The following is a 27,394-nucleotide window of genomic DNA, read 5'->3' on the forward strand; positions in this document are numbered from 1 at the left end:
TCAGGACATTTCAAACAGGAGGTAAGGGAAGAAGCGTTTCAACTGAATCACAGGAGGATCAAAAGTAGCTGTTTGCATCCGTTTGAGTTTGATCTACCGCTAATCTTAAACTTGCTCATTAGTGTTCATAAAAACAAAACCCCAGAAGGTTAAGAAATTATCACTAAGTATTGAATGTAGACATGACACGATGATATGAGCTGATTGGGATTAGCAAATAATCTGGGTTAATTCCTAATTCATATAATCCTAAGAGTTGATATGGCTCTTAGAGATGATCTGGTCCAGTATTACTGCCAATGTGAAAATTCTCTATAAAACCCCTGGGAGCACCAGCACCACGTTGGAGGCTCCTGCTGGTTGGAAGCAGTTCATTGGCTGTAAAGTTTGATCTTTAATTGGTAACTCTTAATCTTAGGTTGTTTCCGGGAAAACACAGTAACTCTCTTCATAAATATTTACAGCCAAATTTATACATGCTGACCACCCACTTTGTTTAAAAGGTAAAAATAATAAATTATGAGTACAAATTCTTCCACACTAGATGAATAGCTCCTTGAGGACAAGACATTATGCCTTATAACTCTTTAATTCTGACCTAAGCAGAGTGCCTTGCTTATATCAGGTTTTCAAATGTTTGCTGAGTGATGAATGAATAAATTAGTGAATGAATGAAATGAAATGAAACAAACGCCCACATTTAGAAATAGCACCTTGGCTGATTTCTTGCCTAAATTCTTAGTTCAGGAGGGAAAAAAAAGAATACTCAAATATCCGAAATATTTCTCTAAAACTTTATTCAAAGTTATTCACCTCACTGTCGATGAGGTGTACAGTTAATGCTCTGACAATTTCACCAGGCTTGCCCATTGCCGGCAATGGACTTTGAGAAACCCATTTCCTGACACCCAAAAGTTAAATTAACTCTTTTCAAAACATACCAAACTCCCAATACTTGTGAAAGTCTTACATGCACCATTTTCCCATTAATCTTTAAATGTGAACTTACATTATTAATCTACATCAGTAGATGTTAAAATGAAGTCATTTTAACAAATTATGACTGTACAAATCAAAATACCACTAGTTAATATTAGACAAGAGTATTTTACAAACACTACATTACATATTACCTTGCAATCTGAAACATTACAGTTCATATTTGTGTAAGTTTATCTGAGATAACTGAAACTTCACAGAATTTAACAGCAAATAAAGTTTAAAAAATTGAGTTCTGTACATTAGTTCCAACTATCTCTATGTTACAATCTATAAGGCTCATGTCATATTCAGCACCAAGAAGATCTACAAAACGATCTAACCAGTCTTATTCATCCTATGTGATAGTTTTTGTTGGTTTTTTAAGGTGAAAGTCTAAAAAAATGCTTTATAAATCCTACTTCCAGAACTTGAAATGGAATACTCTTTTTGGCTGGTCATACTATATAAAAACGTGGGTTGCAGTTTTTTGTTTTTTTTTTTTGTTTTTCATTGAAAAGATACCCAAAAAAGAAAACAAAAAAAGAAAAAAAAAAGGAATACTTACACCATGAATTTAGGCTGTCAGTCTTTAAGTTGAATTCATAACACTGAAGCATCAGAAGTCACCTAATAATGCCCTGCCTCATCCTTCCATCTTGTTTTAAAAGTTTTAAAGGCAGCCAGAAAGATGTTTTACTTATTCTTCAAAATAAGGTGCAAAGAAGGATCCCAACACTTCCTCATACACAGCTCCACCGACATCTCAGTGTTGTTCAGTATAATCCACCTTGAGCCACTGATCCAGAAGCAGACCCAGAGGTACAGCCACAGCTCCCAGTGCAGCACGCTGTCTATGCCAAACGTCCACTCAACGCTAGCATCTCTCTGTTCACAGAGGTCATTGCAATAACTCATCCCTGCTGGCCTGGATTTAAAGCAACATTCCGGTTTCCAGAACCAGTGCCATATCATCCCAACTCTTCTCCCTCTTCAGGATTTATAAATTATAGAAAAAGAGCAGGTTTGTCTTGCCATTTTTAAACAGGGTTTGTGCATATCACATTTTAAGACCATACGCCCTGAACTAGAAACTTTTTTCAAAAACCACAGGTACTTTCAGTAAGCTTGTTTGTTCAAAGTACAAAATTCTTACGTGTTTAAAAAAATTAAAATCGGAGACCAGTACCTCTGCTTTCTTCGCCCAAAGCGCACAATTCGTCATACCACATTTAAAAACTAAGCTTCATGCATACAAATGGCCAGAGAGGTATGAAGTTTACAGAGCCCTTAAACATCATTCCGGTACATTAAGCATTGGCTAGACCACGACAGGAAGCATGTTAGCAAATTGAGCAAAGAGACTTTCCCAAGAACACGATAGTTTTCCAGGCTCCATGTCAGTCACATAAAAAGTTACATAACATGTAATCCTTTAAAATTGTCCCCAGACATCCCATTCCCAGAACTGTTCCCATACATACCCCCCACCCGAACCCACACTGACTTAAGTCTTCCACTTCACACAAGTATCTTAATGCTCCCCGTTACTAATGACAGCCGCTTCGGGTTCTGCCGCTGTTGCAGGGAGCCTTGGCACTTTCTTAGCAGGACTTGGAATGTGCTAAAATCGAAGGAAAAAGAGTTGTTGACTCTTTGGGGTTTTTTTAGAGACAGAGTGCTAATTAAAATTCTCATTAAAGAAAAACCTGAGAAAGGACAACTTTGGAGAGGTTGATGCTAAACACATATCCTATAGAACCTTTCAGGGAAGGAACTCAATAGCGATTCGTTACCTAATGGTGAAGTAATACACAAATACTCAGAGCGAGGGAGAGAAGACCACCGAGACCTTCCATACACAGTATTCTACTTGCTACTCTTGCGTTGCCAACTCTCACTCTAGCGCCACGACTTGCTACCTAATTTGTGTAAGAGCAAGAAGCGAGCCTATGCATTCATCAAGTTTGTGATGAGCAGATAAAATAAACAACTTCAAGGTCATAAAGTCCTTAGTTTAAAGCGTGGCCTTGACTTGGCAAATCATCTAACTTCTTGCAGCTTCATCTGTAGAATGGGGATAGCATCATTTACTCAAGATGGATTTTGTAAGGACTAAATCAGAAAATGTAAATAGGGACGCCTGGATGGCTTAAGTCGGTTAAGCATCTGACTCTTGATTTTGGCTCAGGTCATGATCTCACAGTTCGTGAGTTCGAGCCCGACATCGGGCACTGCGTTGACAACACAGAGCCTGCTTAGGATTCTCTGTCTCCCTCTCTCTCTGTACCTCCCTGGTCTCTCTCTCTGCTCTTAAAACCAAATAAACATTAAAAAAATAAAATGTAAATGAAGTTCCTAGCATATAATAGGAATTCAAATCATTGCTATTATTGTTGCTGCTTGACAATTTATAGAGATTTGACAATGGCCTGAAGAGACGAGGGGGGCTCCTCTCTCACCAAGACATTACCACAAAATGAGCCTTCTCTCTACATCAGTTTTCCTTTAAATGTTGGTATTCTTAATAAAACCTAGTATTTACTATCCATTTTCAAATTGCTAATAATTTGAGTGCAAAGCACTTCATACAGTAGAAAATGGCACAGCTGGAATCCAACACCAGAGCCCTAGCTCTGAATTACTCTGCTTTCTCGACATTCCTTTAGGTGGCTCAGTCTCGGGTCCCCCGGAGATGTGGGGATGGAAATTTCTTATGCTGTCAAAGGCAGAGAACAAGCACGACGAGCTTTACCCACCTCAGTGGCTGTACTTGAATGCACAAGTCCCACTCCTTCCCCCAGGGTGTCGTCACTGGGAGAGGGGCGCCGGGCATAGGTCCTCCTGTGCTTCTCATCCACTCTGACCAAGTACCATGTTCCTTCAAAGAGTGAATCTACTGAACTCTGGGGAATATAGTTGACTAAAGGAAAGGAAGAGAATATGAAACGTTAGTTATGATATACAATTCACCTGGTAATAAAACTAGGGATAAAAAGTTGCGTATTTCCCCACAATTTTTACTGATACCGGATTAGTATCGAATAAAGCCTAGATATCCTTATCTTACATGTAACATGTTTCATATTATTAGAGCCCTCCAATAGGCTTTTGGGTATAAATGTTTAAACACAATTTGGTATTTTTACCCAAGTGATGAGTGTCCTCTCTGAGCTTCATGTTTTCAGCAAAGACATCTGGTGCCACACAAGTTCTTGAGTCAAGTCTTGATTTAAGATCACATAAACTTGCTGTTATTTTATCAAGAGCAGACCCTAAAACAGTAAACACCAAAATTAAAAGACAAAAGTAGCATGCCCCAAAGCCTGAACAAAATGCTACCAAATGGAAAAACAACTTTTTGTTCCTTGTAGAACTACCTGACATTGTTTAATTGAAAGATATGATAGTATTTGTTTGGTGCAGCCTCCCTATGACATTTGTTTGGTATCAGACAATAGACAAGTCGGGAAATCAGTGGGATCTGAAACTATAAGTAACTTGTCTATGGTCAATACATGATCCAGTCTTAGAGTAATGCCAAGTCTTCCACCAGTTTTTCACCATGTTTTGCTCCTTCCTACTCAGGGAAGGGGCAAAAGTTTCTCAAAATATAAGCCAAAAACTAGAAACCTATAAAAATCAAATATCTTAGTATGAAACCAAACCAAAAAGAAACGGTTTGCTATTACTCGTATGATCAGACTCAAAAGTTGCCTGTAAACAGATATGCATCCCTTTCCCTACCTATATCCCCTGGTTATAAATGCTTTAAAACTGACACAAAGGATAAAAATAGTTACTTGCTGAAGAAGGAAAAGTCAAACACTATGCCATAATAAGATTTTTTTTTTTTTTTTTTTTTTTTTTTTTTTAATGGGGCGCCTGGGTGGCTCAGTCGGTTGAGCATCCGACTTCAGGTCAGGTCATGATCTTGAGGTTTGTGAGTTCGAGACCCACATCGGGCTGTCTGCTGTCAGCACGGAGCCGGCTTCTGATCATCTATCCCCCTCTCTCTCTGCACCTCCCCCCTTGAGCTCTCTCTCTCAAAAATAAATAAAACCTCTAAAAATATATATATTTTAAAACTGTTGGGGAGGAGGAAGTATAGTGCAGTGCTGTGTTCTTTCTTTCTTTTTCTTTCTTTATTTTTAGATTGAGAGAGAGAGAGAGAGAACACTTGTGATCAGGGGAGGGCAGAGGGAGAGAGACAGAACCCTAAGCAGGCTACAGGCTCAGTGCTGAGTACAGAGCCCAACATGGGGCTCGATCTCGCAGACTATGAGATCATGACCTGAGCTGAAATCAAGAGATGGTCATTCAACTGACTGAGCCCCTAGGCACCCCACCATAATAAGATTTTTTAAGCTCATTATATATTTTTTCTGACTCAGATGAGAGGGAAAAAGATCTCCCAACTCAGACATAATCCTGCCATTTATTTACCCAGTTAAGGCAGATCATTCAAGAGTAAAACTCTGGCGACGTTGAAAGAAGTGATGAAGATTCAAATGTAATTATCTGCGGGACAGATTCAAGTGCTCACTTGGGAAGCCCGCTGAATGGACCGTGGTACGGCAGCTTCTCGATACACACTTGTTGGGAGTGTTGGCATTTACCTGGTGTGGCATCTTGTGTAACTTTAAGGGAATACATGGTGGCAGCCAGGCCAGAACCGTAAGAGAACACACCGATCCTCTTTCCTGCAAGCTGCTGAGGCGTGTACCTGCGCAGAGGGAAGAAATGTCATGAAAAAGTCCCACTGGTCTAAAACTACAAGGTGTGGGAAGACTGAGTTGGGAGTCAAAATTCATCCTGTAGCCGCAGGAAGCCAACCTAGCGCTTTACAACAAGCACACTGGAAACAAGACTATTCGCCTCTTTGGGAATGATGGGGCTTTATGAAAGTCATCATGTCATAAAATGAGTTACTCTGCCAACCAGGGATTTACAGTTCAACTGCGGGTCAAGAGTAAGAAGACCACGAGAACAGCAGCCAGGAAAGCCAGTATGAAACGAAGTACCCAGGAGTAACTGCAGCCTCGTCCCATTTCTCTTTGGGTCAATGGACAGTAGGTAGAGAGCCTAGCAATAAAATGTCATCCTGTGACCTGCCAACAACATGCCTGCCAGCAGCTTCAGTCTTCGAAATTGAACATCCCCAAATGAGAGGAGTGAAGCAGCCGAAATGGGTACTTACTGTGCCAGAACAGAAGCAAGGGAGCCATACACTGATGATGTGTACATATTTCCATTTTGATTTGACACAAGCAAAGATGCCTTTGTTTTCTGATTAAAGAGTTCAGAACTAGCCTTCATAAATGCCTTTTCCACATCTCTATCAAAGTAGGTATCTTCTAATTTAACATCCCTGAAAGATTAAGAAAAAAGACCATCTTACAATGCTCAAAGACTACATTTTTATTATACTAGTGGACGTAACTAATATTCTAATCGGTGTGTATGATTTAGTTTCCTTATTTATTAAAAGCCAAGTAGCAACATGCTAATGGTTATGGAAGATGTAACAGTTGCACACATACAGTCTTTTTGGTTGAAGTTTTTTATAATCATGTTAAGACAACTTAATTCTAGTGGGATTATAAACTCACTAAAGCTTCGTCGCCACCAAGCTGAATACACTACTCTTTCAAGTCCATAATAATGTCTATTTAGTTAGAAAAGTCACGATATTACAGGAGCCAGGTCTTAAAAAGTTGAGTAGAATTTTATTAGACGTAGAAGGGCCACAGGCAAGAAGGAACAGGCATGGCATTCTAGGGAGCCCCAAGAGTGGGGAAAATGTGGAAGGAGTAGGAAAGGCGACTTTGATAGCGGCAGCGTGTGAGATGGGATGGGGCACAGGGGCTTGAGAGGCAGGGAAAAGATTTCAGAGGCTGTAGTAGTAAATATGAGCACTCATCAGGCTATATTATTATGGTGACAACAGGAACAGATCTAAAAGGAGGAAATCAGAAAATATGAGAAATAACTAAAGAATTCATGTAGGTAAGCCACCACCTGTCTGGGACTCCGTTTCTTCACTAATGACATAGATGGGTTAGACTAGATGACTTTTAAGATCCTTTTGACTCTAAAATTTTCATGTCTATAAAAATAATGATACTCTCACACAAAAGGAAAAAAATCATAACAACTCCTCTTACCCAAAGGCTTCCAGGCCACTATAGGTACTGTTTTTATCTCTGTTCTGGTCATTAAGGAAGTCATTCAGCAACATCCGAGCTAGAGATTTCTGAACCAGCTTACAGTAGGGTGAGTGGAAGATCATGAAACCAAAATCATTCAAGGTAAAATCTCTATCATTTCCCTCTGAAAGAGAAACGCAAAGAAATTATGAAACTCATTTAAACCACTATCTTTGGAAGGCTGATTTTAGAACAAGGCTACGATGTTCTTATATCTTTAAAAAGCAACCAAAAATATACTGTATAATGAAATAATCTCTAATGGCTTAAAATGCAGATCAAAAAGACATCCAGAGATAGAACAATATCCACTACCACATCACTGTTTCCATACTTAAGAGTCTGTAATTAATTTAGTGGGTTGGGGCCAGCTTTTTCTGTTTTGTTTTTTTTTTAACCTTAGAGTATTTTTTTAATGAAAGACAATACAGTAGCAAATAGCAAACTGTATAACTTGTGGCATGGATAAGTAATTTCATGATATTTTTGTTTCCACTTAGCAAGCACAGACAAAGTAGAATGTACTTCTCACTATGGATCCTAATAAAAAGCTAGAAAATCACTGTATTGTTAAATACTGTTAAACAGTATGACATTTTACACAATGCAAGAATGCTTCTTCTCCAGGACCACCATGAATCTTACTATGTTATTCAATCTTACTATGTTATTCAATTTTTAACCCTCTCTCACAACCTCTATAAAAGCAAAGTTAGTTTATGGAAAAAGCCTGATTTATATGATACTGTGTGTTTTAATAGCACTAATTCAAATACTGTACTGTTGAGTATATCTCAAGAAATTTTTTTAGGATTAAAGATAGAGATTAATGAGGACACTGAAAAAGCAAGTATGAATTCACAGGTCAAATGCAAACAACCTATGGGGCGGAGGGAGTCACTTCAGCGATTTATTTTCATTAGAGTTTGCTCTGGATCACAGTTGCAAAGTAAAGCCTTATAAAAGTACCTCTGTCAAAAGATGAACAAAATTCAAGTTTTTTTATTTTGAAAGAGAGAGAGAGAGAGAGACAGACAGACAGACAGCACAAGCAGGGGAGGGGTAGGCCATAGAGGGAGGGAGAGAATCCCAGGCAGGCTCTGTACTGTAAGCTCAGAGCCCAACACAAGGCTCGAACTCATGAACTGTGAGATCCTGACCTGAGCTGAAATCAAGAGTCGGACACTTAATTGCCTGAGCCACCTAGGTGCCCCCAAGTCACTTTCTTTAACCCTAGTTTTAATTTTTTACTGAGGATAAATCTAAGTATTTTTGCACAGACATACCTCATTTCCAAAGCTTACCTGTTTTCCGAAATTACACATTCCCAAAAACTATGGGAAAATGCAATCTGGTAGGTGAGGAAGAAATGGTTAAAGGACACTCCTACAAAGCAACATCTCACTAAAGATACTTAGTATATCGCACTGCCCTCAACAGATACCAAAACCAAGGAGAATGGATGAAACCCACCTTTCTGCCACTGCGCGCGGATCTTTTTGCGGTAGACAGCATAGCAGCGGTCTAATGCACCGAGGTAGCACTGTATGGAGAGTTTTCCATCTACTATAGGATATTCAGAAAGCATATCGGGCTTGTAAAAGTCATAGGCATGTTGCATATGTGTCCCACGAAGTCCTATTAGAACAAAAAAGGAAGATGATATGTATTTCTGCTTCTTGATGTTTGTATGTTAGTAAGCATATCCCATTATATGGGGACTTTCCTTAATAATCTACTCTTGCCACTTGCAGTATAGAAATCACAAGGTGAGACCAACATGTAATTGAAATGAAACAACAGTATCCATGGATAGGCCTAAGACTTCTTTCACTGCAACATTTTACACAAGCTTCATATGTCTAAATGGGACATCACAATTGCTCTACTGAACTGAAAACAAATTAAACTTGTCACTAATGAGTGACTATGGGCCAGTTGCTCTTTTTGGTTGTTACTTAAACCCATCTTACTTCTCTGTAAAATGAGAATGATGTTACTTACCTCATAAAATCGCTGTAAAGACTAAATACAGTAACACAAATAAAGCACTGAGCAGGCAGTACCCGCATTTAATGAACACTCAGTAAATACTGGCTTCTGTTTCTGTTTTCAACTTTCCTGGCACACTTTGCTAATAAAAAAAGAAATGCTCTCTCAAACACTCACCTCGCTCAAAAATTAAAGGAGCATTTGGCCCAATGAGCAGAGCAACAGCTCCAACTCCCCCTGTAGGTCTAGCATTTCCTGTGGCATAGACAGCGATATCTCCTGCAACCACCAGGGCATACCGTCCTGAAAAATATTTTTGTTAATATATAAGAAGGTGATCACCACTATAAATATCACACATATAAACTGAAGTCTTCTATTTTTCTAGAATGTGCTTTCCTCATCTTTGGCAAAGAAAAAAATATTCCAAATTTTTATAATTTTGTCCTACATGATAAAGATAACAAGTTTATAATTCAGATTAGTTGAAAGAGCTATATTTCTGAGCATATTCAAACAAGCGTAACTGGCAAGATTGCACATGGCATTAATTAAAAGGTCGTTTGGGCCTATGCATCCTCAAGGAGAGTTTCTTTGGAATAACATGTAACATATAACATGTAACATACCATCCCAAGAGCTGGACTCAATCCAGTTAACAGCATTAAAGACAGCAGCCGTGCCTCCATAGCATGCATTAGTTGTATCTATTCCTTCTATATCTGTGTTCCCAGACTCCTCAAACAGCTGCATCAAATTAGTCTTCACGGACTTCGATTTGTCGATGATTGTCTCCGTTCCAACTTCTAAACGCCCAATGCAATCATACGAAAGGCTATTTCTCTCCATAAGATTCTGAACCACAGTCATGCAGAGAGAGTTGATATCTTCTCTATCGGTACAGAAGCCCATTCTGGCCTGGCCCAAGCCAATAGTATACTTTCCAGCATCTACACCATCATACTTTTCCAACTCTGCTTGATCAACATATTGAGAAGGAAAATAGATCTCAAGGGCAACAATTCCCACATCTTTTGGCCAGCAGGCTTCTGCATTCAAAGGAAGTGACCCAGGCATGGTGAAAGAGCTTGAGAAAGAAAAACAGAAAAAAAATGTTGTTTTAGGTTATAAATTCCAGATTGTCAAGTTCAAACTTAAGACATCAACATTAAAAGTTCAACTCTCACCCAAAATGTTAATTTAGGTTCTAAGTTTAGTATATTTTACTTAGGGCAGTCAAGTTTATTTTATAATAATAATAATAATAATAATAATTATTATTATTTTTATTGAAGTATAGCTGACATACAATGTTACATTAGTTTCAGGTGTACAACATAGAGATTCGACAACTCCATGCAATATGCTCTGCTCACAAGTGTAGCTACCATCTGTCACCACACAATGTTATTGCAATACCACTGACTATATTAGGGGCAATTTTAATATGTGAAAGTAGTCATTGTAGTATGAATGGAATACTATTATTTAAAATTACTGTCTTTTACAAAGATTTGCACCTGATTTAAAACTAGACCTTTTCAGGGGTGCCTGGCTGGCTCAGTTGATGGAACGTGTGACTCTTGATCTCGGAGTCATGAGTTTGAGCCCCATGCTGGGCACAGAGATTACTTAAAATAAAATCTTTAAAAAGCAAAACAAACAAAACCCTGGACCTCTTTAGATTTAAGAAATGATTATTAAAGGTAAAGAAAACTCAAATAAGATCCTTCTGTTGTAAAGAACTATAAGATAAAATACAATGACAATTAGTAATATGGTCCACAAATCAGAATTCAAGTACCTAATCCATTCCTGGCCACCCAAGAATGTTTAAATAAGTCAGTCAGTCACTCATCATAGATATATGGATTATTCACAGCTATTGACTTTAAGGGACTTTAAAAATTGTTAAATCAGGCGCGCTTGGGTGGCTCAGTCAGTTAAGCTTCTGAATCTTGATTTCGGCTCAGGTCATGGTTTCACAGTTCATGAATTCGAGCCCTGCACTGGGCTCTGCGCTGCCAGTGTGGAGCCTGCCCGGGATTCTCTCTGCCCCTCCCTGCCTCTAAATAAATAAACAAACAGACAAACAAACTTAAAGAAAAGCCATACTATAGAAGTCTACCAAATCAATCCGTACAAGGCCCCTGTTATTATAAAGAACCCCACTCCCTCACCCAGAACCCATATGATTAAAATTTTAAGCAAAAATAAGTTCCAGGACCCATCACAGGGTGATATGCCAATATCCTATACTTTCTACAGCCAGTATATAGGCAACAAATGATCACAAGGTATCACTTAGCTTCTAAATCAGGGGAAAAAAAAAAACTGATTCAAATTTGAAAACTGGTAATCCATATATTACTTATGTGGCATCTAGATAACACCTCTTAAAACCACCCCTTCTTGGGGCGCCTGGGTGGCTCAGTCGGTTAAGCGGCCGACTTCGGCTCAGGTCACGATCTCGCGGTCCGTGGGTTCGAGCCCCGCGTCAGGCTCTGGGCTGACAGCTCAGAGCCTGGAGCCTGTTTCCGATTCTGTGTCTCCCTCTCTCTGACCCTCCCCCGTTCATGCTCTGTCTCTCTCTGTCTCAAAAATACATAAACGTTAAAAAAAAAAATTTTTTTAAACCACCCCTTCTTTTTTTTAAAAGGGCACTATAGAAAACTGTTGCCACACTATACATACTTTCAGTAGTGCCTAGATTTATTTACTAACAGTAAAATAAATGTGCTAGCCACTCAGCACCATTGCTACGTGCCTGCCTACGGGCAAGTCACATGACCTACCAGAGTCTCAATTTTTTTTAAGAGATTGTATTCATTAAGAGAAGTTATTCTAAATTATTTCTCACAGGGGAGAATTTAATAGAGGGAAATGGTTTCAAATTTGTTGGCTGGGCTAGAGGAGCAAAAAGGGGAAGGAAGGTGGTTATTCAAATCCCCAGAGCTCACACTCCTGCTGAAGCCGCTGGGGCTGTCAGCACTAGCACCTCTGCTACTGAGCTAGAGCCAAGATACCCCTCCCAACCCAACCCTTCCTGCCACCGCCACTGACAACAAGACCGCCCCTTCTTCCCACCTTCCAATCTCTCTTGAGTACTTCCATGGGCAGTCTACCCAGAACCCAGCCGGCACAGGAGTCAGAGGAATATAGTCGTCAGGCTTTGAAGAATGGCACAGCCTGTTAGTTTTAGAGAAAGAACCTTTTCTTTGTTTAAACTTCCACAATGTGGGGAGCCGGGGTGGCTCTCAGTCAGTTGAGCATCCAACTCTTGATTTCAGCTCAGGTCATGATCTCGCGATTGGTGGGTTCGAGTCCTGCACCAGGCTCTGTGCTGACAGCATGGAGCTTGCTTGGGATTCTCTATCTCCCTCTTTCTCTGCCCCTCCCCCGCTCTCTCTCAAAATAAATAAACTTTAAAAAGATAAACTTCTACAACTCAATTTCCTTTTTAGGCATCACACAATTGGAAGGTGCTATTTAGGTGACAGAATTTCAGGTTTTCGTTGACCTAAAGGTCTTAGCTTATGAGAGTTACCTGGGTCCTACTGGTTCACCAACCTTCTACAGCATTGACCAACTCACTACTTTGACTCCTAAACGTGAAAATAAGATCCTATATTTATGTCATTTGTCCCCTGCCACTCTGCAAACTCTGGTATATTATCAGGTATAATGAATTACAAACTACGGACATAGTGAGTTGTTAATTATGGAAATCTTGACAGAATATCTAAAACAGAGAGGTTATCCTTAAATCATGTAATAATCTACTCTGAGCCCATAAGCCATCAAGCCATGAGTATATTAAAACTTAAAAAATAAGCCCCTAGAGATATAATCACAAAATCTAAGTTAAAGGTCTTAAGGGTGGGGCGCCTAGGGGGCTCCGTCAGTTATGTGTCTGACTCTTGATTTCAGCTCAGGTCATGATCACACAGTTGTGGGATCAAGCCCCCCACGTCAGGCTCTGCACTGACAGCACAGAGCCTGTTTGGGATTCTCCCCGCCCCTCCTCCACTCATGCTTACTCTCTAAAAATAAACAAACATTAAAAAAAAAAAAAGGTCTTAAGGGATATCATTGAATCTTCCTTCTAAATACAAGAATCTTATGTATATGTTTTTTTATTCACCTAAACAATGACAACATGTTATATGCCGAACATTTGGGACCAGTTTCATAGGAGATAACCCTTGCCCTTTCAAATAAATATTCACCATCTTGTGTGTAAGATACAAACACCTAATACTAAACAAGTGAAACAGCAGAGACAGATTATGTTATGGAGAACTACCCAGCCCAACCTGGTGGCGGGGCAAGAGTGGGGAGAGAGGCTTCTTGGTTACTGGTGTTGACTTGAGTCTTAGGAATGAGTAAGGAGTAATCAGTAAAGCTCTACAGAAGCAAATGGTGGTAGAAGATTTTCAGCAGGGTGAACAGCATACATAAAGGCACAGAGCAAAGAACTATGAAAAGTTTTACTAATTTACTAAGTGAAATGTGAGGCCCAGGGAGTAGATCAGACAAATAATACGTCAGTAGAACTAGGTCAGGGTCAGGTCATAACAGTTCTGCTATGCTAATGGTAAGGAGCTTCGACTTCATCATAAAGGCATTAAGGTGCCATCAAGGTTTTAAACAGGAATGACCTGGGTCATATTAGTGTTCGGATCAGTGTTTTTCCAACTCTGGAAATCAATTTAGTGGGTGGCAAACAACATTTTTTAAAATGTAATAGTAAAGAACAGAAAATATCAGATTGCATGGCACACAGTAAATTTAAGAATTTTTTCATGAAAATTATGTTTCAATTATTCACACATACCCTGGGTTGCAATATAAAGTATATTTCTTACTGAGGGTCATGGTCAAAAATTTTGAGAGTCAACATTTTGCACAATCACTGGTGCTGTGTAGAGAACAGATGTGAGTTGGGGAGCAGACACAGCAGTCCAGAGAAGACAGGTCATGAACCAGAGCAATTACTACATGATGGGTGAAGAAGGAACAGCTTCAAAAGATATGGAAGCAAAAAACTAGCAGAAATTGTGATTGACTAGAAGTTAAGAAAAGAAGGAAGTGTTTAGGATGGCTCCCAGATTTCTATCCTCAACCGTCATGACTAGACAGAAATTCTGTCAAATTGGCTACATTAACAGAGAGGCATCTGTTTTCTTCTTTTATTCTTTCCCCTCTTCCTTGGAAACCTAGCAGTTTATGATCATCTACACGGCGTTACACTGAAATTGAAATAAAGACATAATGGAACTAAAATGTCACTAGGCAGATTCTCAGTTTATAGTAAAATAACATGAAGTCCTCTGCATAATCCACAGAAAAGAGTTCTATAACTAGTGTTTAAAAACAAAGACCAGTCCATATCCCTAGAAGAGGAACCCCTCCTACATGCTATCCTCGAAGTCACCAGGGGCAGGAGGATCACCCACCTTCCCAGCCTTTCCCACAAGCTGAAACTTTAGGTTCTTTACAACTCTCCAAACTGCTCTAAACGTCCTGAGGACACTGTGATTTCCCTTGCCTGGCCCAACAGCTTGCAATGCTTTTGGAAAGAAAATGGACAAATATATACAATCTTCTGAAGGTATAAACCAGTTTATAAGAAGCCATAATGCAAGGCTTTGATCCCAGAATTAATCCATATTTACCATAATCTGACCAGCTCTGATCAGTTCTTATATTACGGTACTTAAGAAATAAGGTATAACTCTGTTATTCTTAAACCTCCGAGGGGTTAACTAAGTACCTTGTTTCATTTGGGGTAAAAAATGTAGCTTAACTAACCCACTCACATCAGGTTGAAAGTCAATCATGACCCTAATCTTGGTATGGAAAAAGTTTTACAGTATCTGACTCAATCAATATTGCTCATTGTTTGAGGGGTTTTGATGGCCAAGATGTTTATTATATTCCCAATAAAAAGCCATCTAATTTGAAATATTTAGCTTTTGGTTGAAATTAAGGGAGAGTAAGATTAAGTAGGAAAAGAATGGAAAATTAATACAAGGAAGTAATTGTTTCCATGGCATTTCAAACAACAAAAAATATGGTATAATTTCTGAACTGTAATCTTTACTTTTAACTATCCTATTAAGCATATGCTCTTGTGTTGTCCTCTCAATGCTCTCTGAAGCAGGCCAAAAATAAATTATAAAAAGGAAAAGAAAAAAGCCAGCTAAAGATCTCAGATTTTCACATTATGGTGTTAACTCCATACAGAATGGGTTAATTCACTATTCTAAATACCACAAAAAAACTCTAAATAGAATATAGTTTAAAAATCTGACAGTTTAGGGATGACTGGGTAGCTCAGATGGTTAACCATCTGACTCATGATGTCAGCTTGGGTCATGGTCTCACAGTTGAGGGATCGAACCCCACATCGGGCTCTGTCGGGTCTGCACTGAGCATGGTGCCTACTTGGGATTCTCTCTCCCCTCTCTCTCAGCCCCTCCCTCACTCGCACCTCTCTGTCTCTCTCAAAATAAATGAACTTAAAAAAAGATCTGACAGGGGCGCCTGGGTGGTGCAGTTGGTTAAGCGTCCGACTTCAGCCAGGTCACGATCTCGCGGTCCGTGAGTTCGAGCCCCGCGTCGGGCTCTGGGCTGATGGCTCAGAGCCTGGAGCCTGTTTCCGATTCTGTGTCTCCCTCTGTCTCTGCCCCTCCCCCGTTCATGCTCTGTCTCTCTCTGTCCCAAAAATAAATAAACGTTGAAAAAAAAAAAAAATTAAAAAAAAAAAAAAAAGATCTGACAGTTAAAAAATCCCCTTCAAATATTTTTAACCTTTTGCCCATAAAAAGGTATTTCGTTATTTTTCAGAGCACTGTATGCGCAATTAAAAAATATGTAAGTGGGATAATGGGGATTCTATTCTGCATTTATAATACAGAAATTTTCTTTCAAAATTTTAAAAAGGAGAGAAAAGGCACACTTTTTTAAAAAATCAGTTTCTAGATTTTAAACATCAGTCTGACAATCACAAAATTGAATGGTCTCCCAAGGCACTACAGCATTAACTCGTGTTTAAAGATAAGGTATAACTCTGTAATGGATTTTAAGAATGTGTGGGGCACACAAATGGTTATTAGCCCTGGGATGAAAATTAAATCTCCCCCTTCCATTGGAGAGGAACACTTTCCTTCGGCAGCACGACAGGATGCCATACCTGTGTGAGGGATAAAGGACTGTAGTCTCCAGGTCTGTCACTCTGGTTCCTCCTTCAGGCGCTAGGAATTTCAAATAAGAACTTCTTTTAAAGTCATAAACCACCACACGAATTCAAATAATGACTCCAATTCCAAGTGTGTTCAAATAAGCATTTCCTTGCCCAATCACATGCCATAGAACAAATTTGACTTTGCTTGGAAAAATGGTACTTAAAGCTTATTAAACATCTCCACGTTATTTCATTAGTGCTTATAATGGTAGGTTCGGTCCCGGTAATGACCTGACATACGAAGTTCGTATTACCGATTCAGGTTTTAAATCAAGTGTGATGCTGGGAGAGTTGTTAGTTGTCTTTACTAACTTTGCATTATTAAGAATTGAAGGAAAGAAATATCAATAAGTTGTACAGGACTAGCAAGCTCTGGAGTAATGAGATCGATACATTCAAGAGCTTGCTCTACACTTTTAAGAGTTGGTGGCTTTAGTGATTTGTGCCTCTTTGAGCTTCAATTTCCTCTTCTATAAAATGGAGTGAAGGGACTCCTGGGTGGCTCGGTCAATTAAATGATCGACTCTTTGATTTGGGGTCAGGTCATAACTGCACGGGTTCATCAGATTGAGCCACATATCCGCTCAGCACTGGGGCTCAGTGCAGACAGTGTGGAGCCTGCTTGGGATTCTCTCCCTCTCTGCCCCTACCCTGCTCATGTTCATTCTCTTGTGCTCTCTTTGTCTCAAAATTAATAAATAAGCTTAAAAAATGTTTTGTAATATCAAGCACCAACTCATCATTATCCTAGTTCTTAGAATTTTTCAAATGAAATATGTATCTTTCTAGCAAGACCTAATTACCTTCCTGTATTTAATCTTGTGCTCCTAGTTTTCAACAGGTCCGCCCTCACCCTTCCCAACTTTTTAAAAAGTAATTTTCCCTATAGTGCTTGTGTTAAAAAGATAAGCATGCAGTATCAAGACAAAGGAGCATTAAGCTTTATCATCATTTAAATTATGTGGAAATGCAATAGGAAGGTGACACTGGAGCACTTTCTTCAGGCCATCTGTTCTGAAGGAGTATTGCTCGAGACAATAGTTCCTATATTAACGAAAACACAATTACCTTTTCTCTCTATGTAATTATTGGCAAACTTAGCGTCTGCCCTTGACTGATTAACCAGAGACTGCATTCAGTAGTCTGAATTATTTTTAGTAAATAATTTAGTAAAGATTTATTTCTTTTCCATGATTACATTTAAGAGCTCCTCCCAGATTTAGTTCCTTTTATTTCATTAAGTTTAACCCCCCCACCCCAAATAAATAAACCCTGATAAGACTACTACATTCCAAAAAATCTCTTTGGGGCACCTGGGTGGCTCAATTGGTTAAGCATCCAACTTTGGCTCAGGTCATGATCTCACAGTTCGGTACGTGAGTTTGAGAACCACATCGGGCTCTCTTCTGTCAGTGCAGAGCTCACTCCAGATCCTCTCCTCCCTCTCTCCCTGCCCCTCCCCTGCTCATGCTCTCTCAAAAATAAAAAACATTAAAAAAAAAAAAAACTTTTCAAAAGATCTCTTTGATTACAGAATTATACATACACTTTGAGAAATAACCTGCATTTTGTTCTTTGCTATTTCAATTATGCTTTTGTAACTTGCAAATTAAGCAGACCACAGGGACTAGTCCTCACTGGTGAGGGGAAAACATGATTCCCCTTCCATGTTGAGACTATTTAAATAACTTAGTAATATTTCTTCTTGAAACCATGTAGGCATATGTATTTGACACTATTTTCCCAAGGAAATTTCTCCTGAACTTCCAATATTCCCTCTTTCAATTTTGATTATTTAAATTCGGGGGGGGGGGGGTGTGGGGGGTGACAGGCAGAGAGAAGAGGAGGGGAGGAGGAGAAAGGGGAGCAAGAGAAAGAGAGGAGAGGGAAGAGAAGAGGGGAAAGAAAAGGAGACAGAGAAAAGGGCATTAGAGCAAAGAAAGAAACACAAGAAAAAAGATTCACAGAGGACTGCTGTGCTACTTAAGCTCCCAGGAGAAGAAGAGGCCAGGAGACCGGGAAAGGAAATGGAGGGTGTAAATGCCACTTTGGGGAATAACCCATTAGAAAGGGATTTCCTTTCTCTTCTGCAACTGCTAGAAGGGTTCTCTATCGTGACTGAAACAGCAAGGCCAAAGTCTCCAGCTGACCATCAGCTTATTTCTAACAGAAGGTCCCTTCAGGGCAAATCATGGAGCAGCATGGGTCAGGATAATAAGCAGTTAATAAACCGCAAGCGGCTGGGCACTGTTACCACAAAGCCTGTTTGGAGCCTCCAGAGGCCCAATATAGGCATTTCTAGTTTGGCAAAGATTAAAACTGAAAACTGCTGAGACTGCCAGGGCCAACCAGGTTCATGCAGTGATGCTTTTTCCTGGGGTTTATTCAGAGTTCTGAATTCCATCTTTGGCATCCCTCTACAGCCTTGATTCAAACAAGTAGTCAGAAAAGTTCACCCAGCACACAGTTTGGTCCATGATAAATGGTAAGCAGTTGCCTGCTGATCTTTTTCGCTATAAAAGGAGAGAAATCCAGGACACCCTTTCTCATGAGAAAGAGCTGGCCATCTTTCCCCCTTAGGAGCAAGCATGCAAAACTACGGTGAAGGCTTTGGCAACGCCTGTACACTCTGGTCTAGTTCTCTAAGTAAAAAACTGACATTCCTGCCTCTCCCCAGAGTTACTGGTCTGCTTATAAATTCTACTCCTATTTCAAGGCCCTGTTCTAAGCTGCCTCTTCCAGCAAGGTTTCCTAGAGTTTTCTCATCAGGGTCCCGCACTTCTACAGCAAGTATGTGATTCACTCAAAGTCTTCATATTCTACTCTCAATGGAAAACTAGTTATTGACAGTCTTCTTATCCATACTAGATTCCTAGGCTCCTAATGGGAGAGGGGGTGTATTTTGATTCTTTTGAAATCCCTTTGAGACCTTGGAGTAAAGGGCATTCTACTGCCAGTTTTTGAGGAGTTAAATTTGGAGTTATCACAATTAGAGGACAAATCGTTTAGACTCAAGTACACAGAGCAGCCCTCATTAGTCAGTTCCTTTTGCTATCGCTTTGTAAATGAGCTGCAGCCCCAAATAGTGCCTAGAAGGTGTTTCAGAAGAGTGGCTTTCTACTGAAAAATGTAAGGAGTCTGTTGGTCTTAGCAACATTCCCGTATGTATACATCCCCAGGCACACACCCTGCCAAGATGAAGACTGAGCTCCTCTACTCTATCTACACTCGATTGACAGACAGCAACTGATCATCACATGCCAAGTGTCAGAATGAATAGATTATTAAGAATTGAGTCCTACCACCCTCTCATTAGATTGGGTAACATGTTTTCAAACCTTCTGAATCTATACCACCATCTTGAGAAACATAAAAATATCACACCCTTCTATTTGGTTTGTTAGTAACCCAACATAAAATTATAAGACTCTGTTCATTTCTACATGAAACTAAATATAGATTCTGAATATATAGCCGATCAAATTCCTCGAACCAGACCCTCAACTGCATCTCCCTTCAGCTCCACTGCTTTATGGGTTTAAATAATTTTAGGGTACCCAGGAAACACACATTACATCAATATCAGGGTTTTGCACTTCCTTCCAGAAAAGCTAGCTAAAATCTCAATTCAATCAAAAAATCTTAGTCATTCCCACAGTTAAGAATAACAATGTATTCCATTTGCAACTATGTGGATGGAACTAGAGGGTATTATGGTAAGTGAAATTAGTCAGAGAAAGACACATATCATATGACTTCACTCATAAGAGGAATTTGAGATACAAAACAGATGACCATAAGGGAAGGGAAGCAAAAATAATACAAAAACAAGGAGGGGGACAAAACATAGAGACTCTTAAATACAGAGAACAAACTGAGGGTTGCTGGAGGGGTTGTGGGTGGGGGGATGGGCTAAATGGGTGAGGGCTTTAAGGAAGACATTTGTTGGGATGAGCACTGGGTGTTATACACAGGGGATGAATCACTGGAATCTACTCCTGAAATCATTATTGTACTATATGCTAACTAACTTGGATGTAAATTAAAAATAAATAAAATAAAAAAGAATAACAAGGTATAAAAGCACTCTAGATAAATACTTAAAGAAAACGAAATGAAAAGCAAGGCCCAGAAACTACCAGTAGATGATGTGGCCTCTTATGGCCTCAAACATAATATCCCATAATTTCTCCCCATTGGAAACACCTTCCTGAGAACTGGGGTTCCTGACTAAACTAGAACTGAATAAAGGATAAACCTACACATTTAGGAGAAAGAGACTTGCAAAGGTTAAACACTAAGGAAATAAAGTCTTTCTCCTCTTCCATAAAATATGCTATCCCTACCCTCCCCACCCCCACAAAAATAACTGAAATTTTAAAAACAAAGTTTTGATCAAAGAAAGAACACAAACGGCTTAGACGTCTCAAGATGCAAAGAACCATTTGGCACAGATCCATGTTAAGGACTTCCAATCCGCCTTCTAACAGAATCTGTACAATGAAAGCCCAAGCTCCATCGCAGAAGGAAAAACCTGTTAACTATATGAGCACTTCCATTTGTCTTAATTTTGTCACGTAGCCTGCCACTGTTTTTCATAGTTCATCCGTGCAATCGAGCAAATGTGACTTAGCAGCAGCCAGAACATCTCCTTCTACTGCAGCTGGATGACAAGAGCATCAGGAGCAGGAAAGACATACCCCAGAGGTGAGCCTCGAAAAAAAAGCCTGTGATGGCCAAGGCCATAGGGCAAACATGACAAGCAGAGACAATCTCATTATCTGTTGTCCAAATCCCTCCTCCAGGGTAGGTGAGAATAATCTTTTTCTCCACCACTGGTCAAAGCAGGACGCACGTTTTTCAAAGACACCATATACTTGGCTTTGAAATGTCCCTGGCTTAATCCAAAACCCACTGTGTGTGAAGGCCCTGTGGGTGCCTGCCCATTACATCACCATATCAGGTCGGGCTGGCCCCGAAGCTATTAGCAGGAGGGAGGTACGGGATTTCAGAACACCAAGGAAACCGTTTTTTTTTTTTTTTTTTTTTTTTTTAATATGGGCATAAAAAATATGGAGGCGGGAAGGTGGGAGGCGGAATCTGTGATATCTGACGCAAGCTGCCTGAAGCAGTCAAGAGCCCAAGTATTCCTCCAGGCTAAATCACGGTTGTGATGCTTTCTTGCACCTGAGCCAGGGAACAAAAGTTATGCCCACTTGCCAGCAACTCTATGTGGCTGCAGGAGGACACACCCACTTGCCAACCTACAAGCCTCCATCTAATTATAATCTTCCCCATCCTTCGGCGTCCATCCTTAACCCAAAGCTCCAGGAACGTCCTGGCAGCCCAGCTCATCGTCCCCTCCTGATGCGCCTCCCTGCCCCCAAATCCCCTCCCGGCGATCACAGCCACGTCCCCGGCACCTCCAGCACCTGGCTATGTCATTTAGAACCCTAGCCCTCAACGCCCCTTCGCCTTCTTCCTTTTGCGACTCCTCGGCCCCTCGTCAGACCTACCGCGGTGAGAGCCCCAGGGCCCCTGGCAGGGGAGTCCCCTCACGGCCCTGCTCGCGGCGCCCCTTCCTCTCGGGCCGGGTCCATACCTCCTCCCCACCCGAACCAAGCAGGACCTCCTACGGGCCTAGTCAAGGACACCGCCTCGGCCCGGCCCTCACCTCGCCCGCCCGCAGCGCCGCAGCAACTTAGCTCTCTTCCGCGCGGGGCACTCACCCAAACGTGACCTCCGGGTGGTGGTCGTGGACAGGGAGCGAGCCACGAAAGGGCAGTACGCGGGGCCTCCCCTCCACCACCAGCTTTATAGCCGCCGACCCACCCGACTCCGGCAAGGCCGGCAGTCGGTGGGAGGCTGGGCAGTGGTTCCAGCAGCCAATCGTGGCCCACAGAGTAGCCCGGCAGCGCCCGCCCCCCAGCCCGGCTTCTACCAATCCGAAGAAAACTAGAGGCGGGATCTTGCTAGGGTTTTCCCTCGTGGCTGGAAGGGCGGGGGAAGGGGCGGGGATAAAGTTGGAGGGCCGAGGAAGTGGGGTGAGAGAGTGACGTGGGGTGGCCCGAGAGCCGGCCTGCCAATTACAGAGCGGCGAGAGACAGCGAGAGCCAACAGGAACGGAGTGAGAGGTTCTCCGACCAATGGGAGTTTAGTGAGAGGAGACGGGAGCCAATGAGGTCTCCGCGTCCCACCACTGGGGAGAGATGGTCAAGTGTGGGAGGCAAGTTGGTCCCCACTTGGGACTGTGTCAGGTTGCCTAGCAACAGATCTGGGTTTCACCTGTAAGATTTCTGAAATACTTATTTTGAATTCAATCTTAACGTTTTCTAGTTTCCAGAGAAGCCAAGCACGCCTACGTTACAAGTTGTAACAGGGTATCACTCAGAATTTGTAAATGTGTAAATATTCTAAACACCCGATTTGTGAGTACCTAATACCTCTATTCAAAACTACCTTGACTTAATTTTAAGAGACTGCTATTGGTACAATTCTTCCTAAGGAAACTGGAACAAAGTTTGGGGTTAGACACCAGTGAGGACGCCAGTGACTTCCTGGCCTGAGCAGGGAAGTTGATCACGATTGTAGGAGTTTTGGTAGCCCACGCACTCTGAGGAAAGGAGCTCCATCTGACCCCACTGTACCTTCTGAGCTTGATATGTGGTAGATGCCAAATAAAAGGTTGTTGAAAGAAGGAAGGGCCCCATAATTGCCGGTGTAGCGAATCTATGGGATATAAACTACCTAACTAACCCAGAAAAGAGAAAGGAGCAAGAGAGGAGCAAGCTGGAGGAAATCGCCGGGAACACCATTTGGGAGAATCCAAAGGAGGATAATTATGGCCTTAAATTAGACTCTGCCCCATCTCCTCCTCAGACTGAGAATCTGTAAACTTTGCTTTGGTGGGGGACCCTGAGAGTTGTTCGTATCCCTCCCCCTCTGTTTCGTTGAGACCCAGGAATGCTGCTAATACGTGGTCATTGATGATTCTGTGCATCGCACAACTACTGTTATATGAAATTTATTATCCACTATAGATATTAACCTAGTAAAAGACATTCTCAACAGCGAAGTGGCAAAATATACTGGCAATGGAACCACTGTGAACTGGTGGCATAAATTACTTGGGGGGAACAGGCCACTCAATGGCTGTCACTCCATAGTATTGCCCAATTCATACACTCAAAAAGTAGATGTTAAAGAGAGACAAAAATTGGCTGGTTGTGATCAACAGCAATTGGCGGGGGGGGGGGGGGGGGGGGGGGGGGATTAAACATTCTTGGCATAGAATGCATTGAAAAGCAGTAAAGACAACCAGAAGAAAGAAGATACAGCTTTATTCTTAGAAAGGGAGAGCAAATAGTTCCAACTCCGGGAGTTCACAGTAGGATATGATTAGCCAGATAGTCGTGAGAATGATCATCTTGCACAACAGGAAATTCCCACAAGGCACAGATTGTCTTTTTGATCGAATTAATCTTCAGTTAAGCAAAATGAGCACAGTTATTGATAACTGGGAAGCTAAGCAATAAACCATGAAATGGGTTAATAATTAGATACAGAGCATCTTAATTGAATTTTTAAGAACAAGCCTCAGAGATTCTGTGAAACATAATAGATAATACCAAGCTACACAAATATTAGCTCTGGCCCATGCAGTTGAGGACAAAATATACATATATTTATCTCGGAAGGGGCTGCAAGTTTTTTTTGAGTTACGATTTTATACAAGCATAGTCAAGTCAACGTCATACTTGAATGTGCATTTTTAAGACATTAAGATCTATGTTTCCTTATAGTTTCTAAGTTGAATGCTAAGTCATGTTGGTCAAGCACTATAGATGCTACACATCAAAGGCAAAATATAGTTTATTGTTCGGCCCTGCTTTGAAAGGAACAAAAATTTTATTAGAGGCAGGAAGATGTTATGATAGCATTTAGTATTATAAATTCACCCATTGGACAAACACTTACTTTTTTACTTGCTCTGCAGCAGGGATTGTGCCCGGCCTATGCTGTCCAATAAAACAAGGATTAGCTGTATGTGGCTCTTGAGTACTTGAAAAGTGGCTAGCACAAAGTGAGAGAAGTGTAAATTACATCCCCGATTTTAAAGACTTGGTACAAAAACAGAGGAGGGTAGGGCGCTCAGCCATGCCCATGGGTCCTCATACTGGCCTCCCTGTGCTCACAGGAACCCGGGCTCACCTCTGCACAGTCCTAAGGCTCATCATGGCTTTCATTGGATGCCCTACCAGCAGTCCTACAGCAGACTTCTGCTAGAGGCTCCCTCAGCCCCTTTTGCAGCACAGCCCCTCAACATGGTCAGTTTCAGCTCTTCTGTGCTCTGCGCAAGGTGAGGAGTTTCTGTACTGCTTCCACACAACTCGGGACCTGTCCCTACCTGACAGCACAATGACACTAGTTCACCTCCACTGCTGCACTCCACAGTAGGCTTGTGGTGCCCAGGGATATAGTCTCCTCTCTCCAGAACCATCGCCTACCCCCTTCCCAAAATTTCTTAATGGGAACTTGATTGAAAACCCTACTGACTTAGCACTTTTACCCCCACAAACAGGTGGTGTTTCCAACACAACTCCTCTCTAGGGTTTTATCTCTTGCCTTTCCTCTTTCCCACCTTACCCCTGAAAGGGTTGCTACTGTGTGAGGACGCATGACAGGTATTTCTTAAATAACACAATTAGTAATCACAACATAGTTCAAGCGTTATACAAAGAAGCATGCCCAAAGGACACTGGAGGTTCAGAGGAGGAGGACCTAACTCATCCTGGTGGCAAAGGAAGGCTTTCCAGAGCAAGTGGTATTTGTCCATTTATCACATTCAGAGATCTTTATTGAACACTAGAGTGTGCCAGGCACTGTTCTAGGCTCAAGGGTTCATTGTGGCACACAAGACAGACACAGTTTCTGATCCAGTCAAGCTTAGTGGAGGAAAACCAAACATTATGTAGGAAAAAGAATAAGTTGATGTCTCTTCAGGCAGGGATCATACCGTGAAGAAAAGAATGCAGTGGAGTAATGAAACAAGAAAATGCCTGTTGGGTGGACAGGTCCATGAGGTGGAGAGGAAGAACCTCTCTCTAGCTCTGGAGTCAGAGGGATGCCGAGTGAAAGGGCCAGGAAGGGCAAAGGTTTGCCCAGTTGAAGAATAGAAAACAAAAGGCCCATGTGTCTGAGCTGAGTTTTGGAGGAGTGACAGGAGATATCTGGGTCGTGGACCAGGGAGGGGGCATCATTTCAGGGAAAGGGAACCATCAACTGTATAATGTGGGAACTGCAACTTCAATCAAGAGTGATAGCCTAAGTCCAAGTGGTGGTGAGTTCCAGTAAAATTTCCCTCGTGCTGGGTTTTTCAGGTAAAAGGAGTGTTAAGAGAGCAAGAGTATGATATTTTTTCCATATAATTTGGGAGGCAAGGGAGTGAGTTCAATGGAATGTTCTTCCTACAGTGTGAGGTTAATCTACTTGAGGTTAATCTACTTCTCACTTGTCAACATTTGTAGTAAGGGTTTATTGAGTGTATAGTGTTTTTCAGAGATTATAATATGTGTATTGTATACACTATCCCTCTAATTCACCACTGTGTAAAACCCAATTTACAAACGAGGAGAATGAGGTGCAGAGAAGTTAGGTAACTTGTTTCAAGTTACTCAATTAAAAAGTAGCAAAAATGGAATTCAAATCCAGGTCTTGTGATGTCAAAACCCATGTTCCTTCTACTATTGTGTATACAGAAACACAGTTGTGTTCAAAGAGGGTAGACTGGGGTGGGGTGGTAGATGTCGAGTAAGGCAATGTAGGTAACTTCTCCCAAGAGGCTTCAGAGGACAGCACCGAGTACCCTGGGGACTCTTTTGGTGCCTGGCTCCTGGGCTCAGCAGACGTCTTCTATCAGCCTGCTAAGAACAAGTCCGTCTCTGAGGGGTGCACTACATTGACCACGTTTATGATGCATAAATCAGAATGCCAGTTCACTACTGATAGTACAAAAGGGACCCCAGCCCTCAAAGTCCGCATGACTCACCCTCTAGGTTAACCAACACGGGAGGTCGTGTCATCCTTGGACATTGACTGTACACATGGAATTGGGAAGAAAATTAGAAACACAGCTCTTTCAAGCTCCTCTTCCCATCAGGTTACAGTGACATGACGTATCCATTTTTCAATAGGACGGTCTTCCAAATAGGAATGAAGATATGCCAAGGCCACGAAACTACCAATGAACTTCGCCCATGCCACTTGAAGACTGGCTTTGCCAATGGCTCAAGAACACTGGATACACAATCCACTCCTAATCTCTTCTGTGACCCATTCTTAATTGGGCATAGTTTGCGTTTGTATCTGTGACTTCTTTTTTATGAAGCCATGACTGACCATCTCTACTTCCCATTCTGTTCCCTAAACAAGTCAGTACAATCAATCAGGTTAAAGTCTAGTCTTACTGCCTGAGTAACATTTGGTTTCTTTGAAGTGACGTTTTCTATCTCTGCTTCAGTATGTGTCAACTTCTTAAAGGTTATTCTTCAGCGGATGACCCAGTTTCCGGGTCCTTAGGGGGTACCTCACCGAAGACTCCACCTCCTGAAAACACATATTGCCCTCACTGTCCCTCACAGTAGTGTATGGAAGGAATATGTTAAGATAGTGTCCAGCTCACAGATAGCCTGAGTTACTCAATGTGAGTCACCCTAGATTTGGAGCACCCAGGCCGGCACTGAGCATTGGGGCCCAAAGCTGAGAAATAAAGACGCACTAAATACCTTACAGTCTATAAAGAGCAACACTGGAGCCAGTTTCATTCCTACAAAGGGATTTTGAATTGGTGAAAGAAAAACCTTTCTGCAATCAACCACCACCTACTATACCTCCACAACATAAAAGAAAAGAGGGTGGTGAGGGTAGGAAGAGGGGGAGGTCACGAGACATAAGTCCAGAGAGAAGT

At 41.3% G+C, this 27,394-nt stretch overlaps 1 protein-coding gene and 1 long non-coding RNA gene across 3 annotated transcripts; one reads left to right on the forward strand and one right to left on the reverse strand.

The window, feature by feature from the left end:
- Positions 1 to 780: 780 nt before the first annotated feature.
- Positions 781 to 22,313, reverse strand: HMGCS1 (3-hydroxy-3-methylglutaryl-CoA synthase 1). 2 transcript variants are annotated; one of them, XM_086678302.1, is made up of 11 exons: positions 22,158 to 22,313; positions 16,378 to 16,438; positions 9,809 to 10,266; positions 9,357 to 9,482; positions 8,661 to 8,825; positions 7,146 to 7,311; positions 6,179 to 6,349; positions 5,598 to 5,704; positions 4,128 to 4,253; positions 3,738 to 3,901; positions 781 to 2,602 (listed from the first exon to the last, which is right to left on the reverse strand). In XM_086678302.1, the coding sequence occupies exons 3-11, from the start codon at positions 10,254 to 10,256 to the stop codon at positions 2,513 to 2,515; spliced, it is 1,563 nt and encodes a 520-aa protein (XP_086534428.1). In that variant the 5' UTR covers positions 10,257 to 10,266; positions 16,378 to 16,438; positions 22,158 to 22,313; the 3' UTR covers positions 781 to 2,512. The 2 variants fall into 2 exon arrangements, with proteins under 2 accessions (XP_086534428.1, XP_025779950.1); XM_025924165.2 differs by lacking the exon at positions 16,378 to 16,438 and having other exon boundaries at positions 22,158 to 22,311.
- A 307-nt stretch (positions 22,314 to 22,620) lies between these two features.
- LOC147584099 (uncharacterized) lies at positions 22,621 to 26,901 on the forward strand. The gene is made up of 3 exons (XR_015241080.1): positions 22,621 to 22,856; positions 24,626 to 24,787; positions 26,622 to 26,901. It is a non-coding gene; the product is annotated as an uncharacterized LOC147584099 (long non-coding RNA).
- Positions 26,902 to 27,394: the final 493 nt, after the last annotated feature.

The sequence above is a fragment of the Puma concolor genome, chromosome A1 (genome assembly GCF_028749965.1).
Source record: "Puma concolor isolate L17-30 chromosome A1, mPumCon1.1.hap2, whole genome shotgun sequence".
In the NCBI taxonomy this organism is placed as follows: Eukaryota; Metazoa; Chordata; class Mammalia; order Carnivora; family Felidae; genus Puma; species Puma concolor.

Bases quoted from the DNA above. Each gene is read 5' to 3' on its own strand.
- HMGCS1 (XM_086678302.1), bottom strand. From the start codon at position 10,256: ATGCCTGGGTCACTTCCTTTGAATGCAGAAGCCTGCTGGCCAAAAGAT. The intron at 7,312-8,660 runs GTGGGTTTCATC...TTTCTCTTTCAG, and splicing joins CCGCGCGCAGTGGCAGAAAG to AGGGAAATGATAGAGATTTT. The intron at 6,350-7,145 runs GTAAGAGGAGTT...TTAATCTTTCAG, and splicing joins AGTGGCCTGGAAGCCTTTGG to GGATGTTAAATTAGAAGATA.